General features: G+C 47.4%; 1 protein-coding gene across 9 annotated transcripts in view; it reads left to right on the forward strand.

The window, feature by feature from the left end:
* Nucleotides 1-12,500, forward strand: part of ELAVL3 (ELAV like RNA binding protein 3) — a 94,979-nt gene that overhangs the window by 76,034 nt on the left and 6,445 nt on the right. For all 9 annotated transcript variants that reach the window (XM_075577525.1, XM_075577526.1, XM_075577529.1 and 6 more), the window contains exon 5: nucleotides 4,500-4,725. In XM_075577525.1, coding sequence (XP_075433640.1) covers nucleotides 4,500-4,725 — 226 coding nt within the window. The remainder of the gene's footprint in view (nucleotides 1-4,499; nucleotides 4,726-12,500) is intronic.

The following is a 12,500-nucleotide window of genomic DNA, read 5'->3' on the forward strand; positions in this document are numbered from 1 at the left end:
CCCTGTAACATGTTATCGCAGTAACCCGCCTCCTGAGTGCCTTATTACCCCTGTAACATGTTATTGCAGTAACCCGCCTCCTGAGTGCCTTATTGCGTCTGTAACATGTTATCGCTGTAACCCGCCTCCTGAGTGCCTTATTGTCCCTGTAACATGTTATAGCAGTAACCTGCCTCCTGAGTGCCTTATTGTCCCTGTAACGTGTTATTGCAGTAACCCGCCTCCTGAGTGCCTTATTGCCCCTGTAACGTGTTATTGCAGTAACCCGCCTCCTGAGTGCCTTATTGCCCCTGTAACGTGTTATTGCAGTAACCCGCCTCCTGAGTGCCTTATTGCCCCTGTAACGTGTTATCGCAGTAACACGCCTCCTGAGTGCCTTATTGTCCCTGTAACATGTTATCGCAGTAACCCGCCTCCTGAGTGCCTTATTGCCCCTGTAACATGTTATTGCAGTAACCCGGCTCCTGAGTGCCTTATTGTCCCTGTAACATGTTATTGCAGTAACCCGCCTCCTGAGTGCCTTATTGTCCCTGTAACATGTTATCGCAGTAACCCGCCTCCTGAGTGCCTTATTTAAGAAACATCTGCTTAAAGAAGCATATGAGTAGCACTGGATAATCATGGACACATGACACAAAGCTTGGCCCCCTGCAGACGCACTTACTAGTATTCCCTCCTACTGTCTCTGTACGTTCTCCCTACCTACCAATTAGATTGTAAGCTCCTCGGAGCAGGGACTCCTTCCTTAATGTTACTTTTACAATATGTCTGAAGCACTTATTCCCATGATCTGTTATTTATATTTGTTATTTATATGACATGTATTACTACTGTGAAGCGCTATGTACATTTATGGCGCTATACAAATAAAGACATACATACATACATACATACATACATTACCCCTGTAACATGTTATCTCAGTAACCCGCCTCCTGAGTGCCTTATTACCCCTGTAACATGTTATTGCAGTAACCCGCCTCCTGAGTGCCTTATTACCCCTGTAACATGTTATTGCAGTAACCCGCCTCTTGAGTGCCTTATTGTCCCTGTAACATGTTATCGCAGTAACCCGGCTCCTGAGTGCCTTATTGCCCTGTAACATGTTATTGCAGTAACCCACCTCCTGCGTGCCTTATTGCCCCTGTAACATGTTATTGCAGTAACCCGCCTCCTGAGTGCCTTATTGCCCCTGTAACATGTTATTGCAGTAACCCGCCTCCTGAGTGCCTTATTGCTCTGTAACATGTTATTGCAGTAACCCAGCTCCTGAGTGCCTTATTGCCCCTGTAACATGTTATCGCAGTAACCCGCCTCCTGAGTGCCTTATTGCCCCTGTAACATGTTATCGCAGTATCCCGGCTCCTGAGTGCCTTATTGCCCTTGTAACATGTTATCACAGTAACCCGCCTCCTGAGTGCCTTATTACCCCTGTAATATGTTATTACAGTAACTCGCCTCCTGAGTGCCTCATTGCCCCTGTAACATGTTATTGCAGTAACCCGCCTCCTGAGTGCCTTATTGTCCCTGTAACATGTTATTGCAGTAACCTGTCTCCTGAGTGCCTTATTGTGCCTGTAACATGTTATTGCAGTAACCCGCCTCCTGAGTGCCTTATTGCTCCTGTAACATGTTATCGCAGTAACCCGCCTCCTGAGTGCCTTATTATCCCAGTAACATGTTATCGCAGTAACCCGCCTCCTGAGTGCCTTATTGCCTCTGTAACATGTGTAACGGGTATTCCCCCACCCAATCGCAGATTCTACTGTGTGAGTGCAGGAAACATATATTGTTACTCAGGTGTGGTGCATTACCTGTTGGCTCACAGGAGGGCTGAGCTTCCGCCACGGGGAACCTGGGGTAATTATACTAGGGGTGATCACTTACAACATCTTCTCGGTACAGCGCCTCCACCTGCGATGGCTCCCACCAGAGGGGGAGTGGTTCCTCGCAGGACAATCAATAATACCATACACAGTGCTTTATATAACGAAGGACTTTACTAACGACTAATAATGATAACCTGTGTCTCTCTCACGGTGAGACACTAACAGTGACGTCTCGCAGGACGATTCCCAAACACTAGGTGATCCCACCCAGTGTCCCAAGAACCCCACCCAATGTCCCGTACTCCTACAGAGATAGTCAATGGGTGACTGCGCAGTCACTAAGAACCTCTAGGCCTGTTGGTGCACATGTGATGGTATAATACCTGCCGAGCACTCCGGTGCTCGGGTCAGCAACAAACTTCTCAAAGGGTCAGACGTGTGATGAATCCGTCTGATCCAACCGAACTCCTTGCACGTGCGGACCGCTTCACAGGAACCGCAGCGTCTGCTGTGTCCCTGTCTAATCTAAATGGTACTAACGTGACAGGAACCCTAACCTAGGGCCTGTCCCTGTAGTACAGCAACCTGTAGTGGCTTGGGGAACTCCTAGGGCCTGCAGGGGTAATGACCTGTCTCACTCCCCCAACTACCCAAGTCCCTTCGGTAAGTGATCTGGAATGGACTAGAGTACTCTTACATGCAGTACTTGGGCGTCTACCTACTGTTGGCTAGCCTAGTGCAGATCCTCTCCAGAATTCCTGCTCTCAGTTACCAGTTTATCCCTTCAGGCATCCTACCCCTAGCGCTACCTCAAGGTGACTAGAACAGCTATAGCCCTTCTCCAGACCCACTACTCTCTGACTAGTCCCAGCGCCTACAGCAGCAAGCTGTAGCTCACTGGAGGTTGGCAGTCAACGTGCTGCGCAACAAGGTGCCTGCCTGTCAGACCTCACAGCACTGACAGCCGTGACTCTGACAATGCCGCACTACACTAAGGGCAGCGTCCCTATCTTGGGCCTCCCTCAGCAATTACCCACTAACCTAGTGGGGAGTTGGGGCCTACCTGGGGTGTGGGTACCTATGGGGTGCAGGAGCTGCTCTCGCTCCCCGCACCTTGCTTCCCTCACAGCTCCCTGACTCCAACTCTCTGTAACCTTCCTTTCCCAGCTCCCACTAATGTAAGTGGCAGGGTCCCTAACCCGAGGGCTGCCCCTGGCAACACTCACCTTACTGGGGAGCTGAGCTATCTCGAGCCCTGGGGGTGCTGGCCTAGTACAGGGAGTCCCTGACTCCTGTACCCTACCTCCTTCCCTGGGCTGCTCCGGTCTCTGACTGATCTAACGTGCTGCAAGCCCGCCAAATGTATCTCTTTTCCCAGGGGTCTCCTAAGCCCTATTGGCTCCCTGGGGTCACATGGGGCTCGCAAAGGCTCTTGGGATATGTAGTCCCAGCTCAGAGCCTTCCCTGGTAGGCTAGGGGTTCGCGGGCTTTTCCCTACCTTCACTGCGCTTGCGCAAGCTTTCCCGGGCTGCCTCGACCTTCCCTCAGCTCTCCCTGCTCTCGCGCGAGCTATCCCTGTCTCGGGGGCTGTCCCTGCGCCTACGCATCCCTGCGCATGCGCAACAGTATCCTCAATGGCGGCGCCCTGCTTGTCCGGCCGCCGGGACCTTAGAGACGCGATCGCGGCCTTAGCAACCGGCCGCAGGCAGGAGAAGCCGCGCTGCTCCAGCCCCCACCCTTGGAAGCAGCCGTCGGGTCTGTCGGCACCCGCGACCGAGCTGCTCAGGGGGAGGGGGGTCTCCAGGAGCCACGGGAGCTCCAGGCTACACATGTTATCGCAGTAACCCAGCTCCTGAGTGCCTTATTGTGCCTGTAACATGTTATCGCAGTAATCCGCCTCCTGAGTGCCTTATTGCCCCTGTAACATGTTATTGCAGTAACCCAGCTCCTGAGTGCCTTTTTACCCCTGTAACATGATATTGCAGTATCCTGCCTCCTGAGTGCCTTATTGCCCCTGTATCATGTTATCGCAGTAACCCACCTCCTGAGTGCCTTATTGCCCCTGTAACATATTATCACAGTAACCCACCTCCTGAGTGCCTTATTGCCCCTGCAACATGTTATTACAGTAACCCGCCCCCTGAGTGCCTTATTGCCCCTGTAACATGTTATTGCAGTAACCCGCCTCCTGAGTGCCTTATTGCCCCTGCAACATGTTATTGCAGTAACCCGCCTCCTGAGTGCCTTATTGCCCCTGTAACATATTTTCACAGTAACACGCCTCCTGAGTGCCTTATTGCCCCTGTAACATATTATCACAGTAACCCGCCTCCTGAGTGCCTTTTTGCCCCTGTAACATGTTATTGCAGTAACCCGGCTCCTGAGTGCCTTATTGCTCCTGTAACATGTTATTGCAGTAACCCGCCTCCTGAGTGCCTTATTGCCCCTGTAACATATTATCACAGTTACCCGCCTCCTGAGAGCCTTATTGCCCCTGTAACATATTATCACAGTTACCCGCCTCCTGAGTGCCTTATTGCCCCTGTAACATGTTATCGCAGTTACCCGCCTCCTGAGTGCCTTATTGCCCCTGTAACATGTTATTGCAGTAACCCGCCTCCTGAGTGCCTTATTGCCCTGGGTGTGAGTTGATTTTCTGCTTCCTCGCAGGCGTCTCACGGGGTGTGGGCTTCATCCGGTTTGATAAGAGGATAGAGGCAGAAGAGGCCATTAAAGGTTTGAATGGACAGAAGCCTCTCGGTGCCAGCGAACCTATCACAGTGAAATTCGCCAACAACCCCAGCCAGAAAACAGGGCAAGCGCTGCTCACCCAGCTCTACCAGACCACGGCCCGCAGGTACACAGGACCGCTGCATCACCAGACGCAGAGATTCAGGTGAGAAACCTTCCCTCCTCTATGTCACACCCAACCCTCTGCTCATCCACTTCCCATACCATGCCAATCTACCGCCCATCCCATGCCAATCTACCGCCCATCCCATGCCAATCTACCGCCCATCCCATGACAATACCGTGCAGGTCTACATCCGATGCCACTCTACACCCCATCCACTGCCCATTCCATGCAAGCCTACATCCCATCCACTGCCCATCCCATGCAAACCTACACCCCATCCACTGCCCATGCCATGTAAGTCTACACCCCATCCACTGCCCATTCCATGCAAGTCTACACCCCATCCACTGCCCATCCCATGCAAGTCTACACCCCATCCACTGCCCATCCCATGCAAGTCTACACCCCATCCACTGCCCATCCCATGCAAGTCTACACCCCATCCACTGCCCATTCCATGCAAACCTACACCCCATCCACTGCCCATGCCATGCAAGTCTACACCACATCCACTGCCCATCCCATGCAAACCTACACCCCATCCACTGCCCATGCCATGTAAGTCTACACCCCATCCACTGCCCATTCCATGCCAATCTACCGCCCATCCCATGACAATACCGTGCAGGTCTACATCCAATGCCACTCTACACCCCATCCACTGCCCATTCCAGGCAAGTCTACATCCCATCCACTGCCCATTCCATGCAAGTCTACATCCCATCCACTGCCCATTCCATGCAAGCCTAGACCCCATCCACTGCCCATTCCGTGCAAGCCGACACCCCATCCACTGCCCATTCCGTGCAAGCCTACACCCCATACACTGCCCATTCCGTGCAAGCCTACACCCCATCCACTGCCCATTCCATGCAAGTCTACACCCCATCCACTGCCCATTCCATGCAAGCCTACACCCCATCCACTGCCCATTCCATGCAAGTCTACACCCCATCCACTGCCCATTCCATGCAAGCCTACACCCCATCCACTGCCCATTCCATGCAAGTCTACACCCCATCCACTGCCCATTCCCTGCAAGCCTACACCCCATCCACTGCCCATTCCATGCAAGCCTACACCCCATCCACTGCCCATTCCATGCAAGTCTACACCCCATCCACTGCCCATTCCATGCAAGCCTACACCCCATCCACTGCCCGTTCCCCGTGCTAGCCTACACCCCATCCACTGCCCATTCCATGCAAGTCTACACCCCATCCACTGCCCATTCCGTGCAAGTCTACACCCCATCCACTGCCCATTCCGTGCAAGCCTACACCCCATACACTGCCCATTCCATGCAAGCCTACACCCCATACACTGCCCATTCCATGCAAGCCTACACCCCATCCACTGCCCATTCCGTGCAAGCCTACACCCCATCCACTATCCATTCCGTGCAAGTCTACATCCCATCCACTGCCCATTCCGTGTAAGCCTACACCCCATCCACTGCCCATTCCGTGCAAGCCTACACCCCATCCACTGCCCATTCCGTGCAAGCCTACATCCCATCCACTGCCAATTCCATGCAAGCCTACACCCCATCCACTGCCCATTCCATGCAAGCCTACACCACATCCACTGCCAACCACATGCCAGTCCACTGCCTATCTCATTCCAGTCTACTGCCCACCCCGTGCCAGTCTACACCCCATCCACTTCCCATACCATGCCTGTTCCATGCCTGTTCCATGCCAGTCCACATCCCATCTACTGCATATCCTGTGTGAGTGCACTGCCCAACCCATGCCAGTGTACACACTATCCCCTGCCAATCCCATGCCACTCTACCCATTCCAATACTACCCAACCACTGCCTACCTGCTGTCCATCCCATGCCAGCTTTCTACCCAGTCTACACACCATTATCTGCCTATCCCATACCTGTGTATCCACTGCCCAACCCTCTGCCAGTCTACACCCCGTCCACTGCACAACCCATGGCAGTATACACCCAGTCCACTGCACAACCCATGGCAGTATACACCCAGTCCACTGCACAACCCATGGCAGTATACACCCCGTCCACTGCACAACCCATGGCAGTATACACCCAGTCCACTGCACAACCCATGGCAGTATAAACCCCATCCACTGCCCATACCATTCCAGTCTACACCCTGTTCACTTCTCAACCCATGCCAGCCTTCACCCCGCACAATGCCCATCCAATGCCAGTCTTCTGCCCATTCACTTCTAGTTGACCGGCTTTTCCATTCCAGTCTCCTGCCCGTCCCATGTCAGTAGACCATTAATCCCTTGCCCATCACACACCAGCCCTTTCCATGTCAGTGTACTGCCCTTCCTTTGCCAATGTACTGGCCAGTATATTGCCCATCCACCGCATATCCCATGCCATTCCACTGCCAGCCCATCCCATGCCAATCTGCTGCGCAGCCTCTGTCCATCCAATGTCAATATAATATACTCCCACCATTTGCCCATCCCATGTCAGTCTCCTCACTCAGTGCCCACCCTCTTTCACTGCCAAACACAGACATTCCGGTGAGGACTGAACCCCCTTCCTTACTCCCTGCTCATCCCATGCCAATCTGCTGCCCAGTCCATACCCAACCTCTACACCCACCAGCCTCATAGATTCATGCTACACTCCTGTGCCCATCTCCTACCCAAGCTAAGACCACCCTGTGCCCCATCTGTGCTCAACACCCCCCCCCCCCCATGCTTATTCAGTAACCCATTCTGTGCCAAACATCACCAACCCTACTCAACGCCTGCTCACCTTCCTTCGGCAGGCTTCACCTCCCATAACCTTCTCCTTCATGAGTCTGCAGTTTTGCTGCTATGTTAAATGAAAGATGCTCATCACATTTTTAGGATACTTTAACCAAAACATGGACTTTTACTATATATATATATTTTTTTTTTTTGAGTTTTCGTTTTTCTCGTCTGCTGATGCTGTTTACCGGGCTGGAAACTTTTCCTTTCTATCCAGACTGGGGGATCTACTTACTGGTCTGGAATCCATTTCCTGGTCTGGAATCCATTTCCTGGTCTGGAATCCATTTCCTGGTCTGGAATCTATTTCCCGGTCCGGGAATTTATTTTACTGGGAGATAGCTTGCGGACCGGGAACTAGAGTGTGGAAGGTGAAATAGGTTTCAGACTAGAAAGTAGATTCCAGATTAGGAAATAGATTCCAGACTGGGAAATTGAGTCCAGACTGGTAAATAGATTATAGAGTAGGAAATATATTCACTGCTTTGAAATAGATTCTAGAGTAGTAAAGAGATTCTGGACTAGGAAATAGAAGATCCCGTACTGGGATATTGATTCCGGACTGGAAATAGATTCCAGACTAGGAAATAGATTCCAGACTAGGAAATAGATTCCAGACTATGAAATAGATTCCAGACTAGGAAATAGATTCCATTCTAGGAAATAGATTCCAGACTAGGGAATAGATTCTAGACTGGAAATAGATTCTAAAATAGGAAATAGAATCCGGACTGAAATTAGATTCCGGACTGGGAAATAGAAGATTCCGTATTGGGAAATAAGATTCTAGACTAGGAAATAGATTCTAGACGAGGAAATAGATTCTAGACTGGAACTAGATTCTGGACTGGGTATTAGAGTCTAGACTGGGAAATAGAATACGGAAGGGGAAATAGGTTTTAGATGGGGAAATAGGTTTCAGACAGGGAAATAGATTTCAGACTAGAAAGTAGATTCCAGACTGGGAAATACATTATAGAATAGGAAATATATTCTGGACTGGGAAATATATGCTGTGCTGTGAAAGAGATTGTAGACTAGGAAATAGATTCTGGACTAGGAAATAGAAGATCCCGTATTGAGATATTGATTCTGGACTAGGAAATAGATTCTAGATTAGGAAATAGGTTTTAGGCTACGAAATAGATTGTTTGTGGAAATAGATTCTGGACTGGCAAATAGAAGATCCTGTATTGGGAATTATATTCTAGACTAGTTAATAGATTCCAGACTAGGAAATAGATTCTAGGCTAGGGAATAGATTCTGAACCGGAAAATAGATTCTAAACTAGTAAATAGATTCCGGACTGGGAAATATAAGATTCCGTATTGGGAAATAGATTCCAGACTAGGAAATAGATTCTGGACTGGGTATTAGATTCTAGACTGGGAAATAGAATACGGAAGGGGAAATAGGTTTTAGACGGGGAAATAGGTTTTAGACGGGGAAATAGATTTCAGACTGGGAAATAGATTATGGAATAGGAAATATATTCTGGACTGGGTAATATATGCTGTGCTGTGAAAGAAATTGTAGACTAGAAAATAGATTCTGGACTAGGAAATAGAAGATCCCGTATTGGGATATTGATTCTGGACTGGGAAATAGACTCTAGACTAGGAAATAGATTCTGGACTAGGAAATAGAAGATCCCGTATTGGGATATTGATTCTGGACTGGGAAATAGATTCTAGACTAGGAAATAGGTTTTAGGCTATTTAGATTCCGTACTGGGAAATAGATTCCGTACTTGGAAATAGATTCCATACTGGGAAATAGATTCCATACTGGGAAATAGATTCTAGACTGAGAAATAGAAGATCCCATATTGGAAAATAGATTCTAGACTAGGATATAGATTTTAGGCTAGGAAATATATTGTTGACTGGAAATAGATTCAATACTGGGAAATATATTCCGGACTAGGAAATATATTTTAGGCTAGCTAATATATTCTAGACTAGTTAATAGATTGCAGACTAGGAGATAGATTCTAGGCTTGAAATAGATTCCAAACTGGGAAATAGATTCCAGACTAATAAATAGATTCTAGATTGGAAAATAGATTCCTGACTGAGAAATATATTCTGTATTGGGAACTAGAAGATCCCGTATTGGGAAATAGATTGTAGACTGGGAAATAGATTCAGGACAGAAATAGAAGATCCCATATTGGGAAATAGCTTCTAGACTAGGAAATAGATTCCGGGCAGGGGAATAAATTCCGGCCTGAGCAATAGAATATCCGTATTGGTAAATATATTCTAAACTAGTTAATAGATTCTAGACTGGAAACAGATTCCAAACTGGAAAATAGATTCTAGACTGGGACATAGATTCCGGACTGGGACATAGATTCCGGACTGGGACATAGATTCCGGACTGGGACATAGATTCCGGACTGGGACATAGATTCCGGACTGGGACATAGATTCCGGACTGGGACATAGATTCCGGACTGGGACATAGATTCCGGACTGGGACATAGATTCCGGACTGGGACATAGATTCCGGACTGGGACATAGATTCCGGACTGGGACATAGATTCCGGACTGGGACATAGATTCCGAACTGGGACATAGATTCCGAACTGGGACATAGATTCCGGACTGGGACATAGATTCCGGACTGGGACATAGATTCCGGACTGGGGCATAGATTCCGGACTGGGACATAGATTCCGGACTGGGAAATAGAAGATCCCATATTGGGAAATTGATTCAAGACCAATAAATAGATTCTAGACTGGGACATAGATTCTAGACAAATAAATAGATTCTAGACTGGGACATAGATTGCGTACTAGGAGTTAGATTCCCGACAGAAATATATTCCCAACTAGGAAATAGAAGATCCCGTATTGGGAAATAGATTCTAGACTAGGAAATAGATTCCAAACTGGGAAATAGATTCTAGACTAGGACATCGATTCCGGACTGGGAAATAGATTCCAGACTTGGAAATAGAAGATCCCGTATTGGGAAATAGAAGATCCCGTATTCTAAAATAGATTCTTGACTAGGAAAAAGATTCCGTACTGGGAAATAGATTCCAGACTGAGAAATAGAAGACCCCATATTGGGAAATAGATTCTAGACTAGGAAATAGAAGATCCCATATTTGGAAATAGATTTTAGACTAGGAAATAGATGATCCCGCATTGGGAAATATATTCTAGACTAGTTAATGGATTCCAGACTAGGAAATAGATTCCAGACTGAGAAAAAGAAGATCCCATATTGGGAAATAGATTCTAGACTAGGAAATAGATTTTAGAATAGATAATAGATTCCGGACTGGGAAATAGATTCCGACTGGGAAATAGATTCCGGACTGGGAAATAGATTCCGGACTGGGAAATAGATTCCGGACTGGGAAATAGATTCCGGACTGGGAAATAGATTCTAGACTGAGAAATAGAAGATCCCATATTGGAAAATAGATTCTAGACTAGGATATAGATTTTAGGCTAGGAAATATATTGTTGACTGGAAATAGATTCAATACTGGGAAATATATTCCGGACTAGGAAATATATTTTAGGCTAGCTAATATATTCTAGACTAGTTAATAGATTGCAGACTAGGAGATAGATTCTAGGCTTGAAATAGATTCCAAACTGGGAAATAGATTCCAGACTAATAAATAGATTCTAGATTGGAAAATAGATTCCTGACTGAGAAATATATTCTGTATTGGGAACTAGAAGATCCCGTATTGGGAAATAGATTGTAGACTGGGAAATAGATTCAGGACAGAAATAGAAGATCCCATATTGGGAAATAGCTTCTAGACTAGGAAATAGATTCCGGGCAGGGGAATAAATTCCGGCCTGAGCAATAGAATATCCGTATTGGTAAATATATTCTAAACTAGTTAATAGATTCTAGACTGGAAACAGATTCCAAACTGGAAAATAGATTCTAGACTGGGACATAGATTCCGGACTGGGACATAGATTCCGGACTGGGACATAGATTCCGGACTGGGACATAGATTCCGGACTGGGACATAGATTCCGGACTGGGACATAGATTCCGGACTGGGACATAGATTCCGGACTGGGACATAGATTCCGGACTGGGACATAGATTCCGGACTGGGACATAGATTCCGGACTGGGACATAGATTCCGGACTGGGACATAGATTCCGGACTGGGACATAGATTCCGGACTGGGACATAGATTCCGAACTGGGACATAGATTCCGAACTGGGACATAGATTCCGGACTGGGACATAGATTCCGGACTGGGACATAGATTCCGGACTGGGGCATAGATTCCGGACTGGGACATAGATTCCGGACTGGGAAATAGAAGATCCCATATTGGGAAATTGATTCAAGACCAATAAATAGATTCTAGACTGGGACATAGATTCTAGACAAATAAATAGATTCTAGACTGGGACATAGATTGCGTACTAGGAGTTAGATTCCCGACAGAAATATATTCCCAACTAGGAAATAGAAGATCCCGTATTGGGAAATAGATTCTAGACTAGGAAATAGATTCCAAACTGGGAAATAGATTCTAGACTAGGACATCGATTCCGGACTGGGAAATAGATTCCAGACTTGGAAATAGAAGATCCCGTATTGGGAAATAGAAGATCCCGTATTCTAAAATAGATTCTTGACTAGGAAAAAGATTCCGTACTGGGAAATAGATTCCAGACTGAGAAATAGAAGACCCCATATTGGGAAATAGATTCTAGACTAGGAAATAGAAGATCCCATATTTGGAAATAGATTTTAGACTAGGAAATAGATGATCCCGCATTGGGAAATATATTCTAGACTAGTTAATGGATTCCAGACTAGGAAATAGATTCCAGACTGAGAAAAAGAAGATCCCATATTGGGAAATAGATTCTAGACTAGGAAATAGATTTTAGAATAGATAATAGATTCCGGACTGGGAAATAGATTCCGACTGGGAAATAGATTCCGGACTGGGAAATAGATTCCGGACTGGGAAATAGATTCCGGACTGGGAAATAGATTCCGGACTGGGAAATAGATTCCGGACTGGGAAATAGATTCCGGACTGGGAAATAGAAGAT

Source organism: Ascaphus truei, chromosome 20 (assembly GCF_040206685.1).
Source record: "Ascaphus truei isolate aAscTru1 chromosome 20, aAscTru1.hap1, whole genome shotgun sequence".
NCBI lineage: Eukaryota > Metazoa > Chordata > Amphibia > Anura > Ascaphidae > Ascaphus > Ascaphus truei.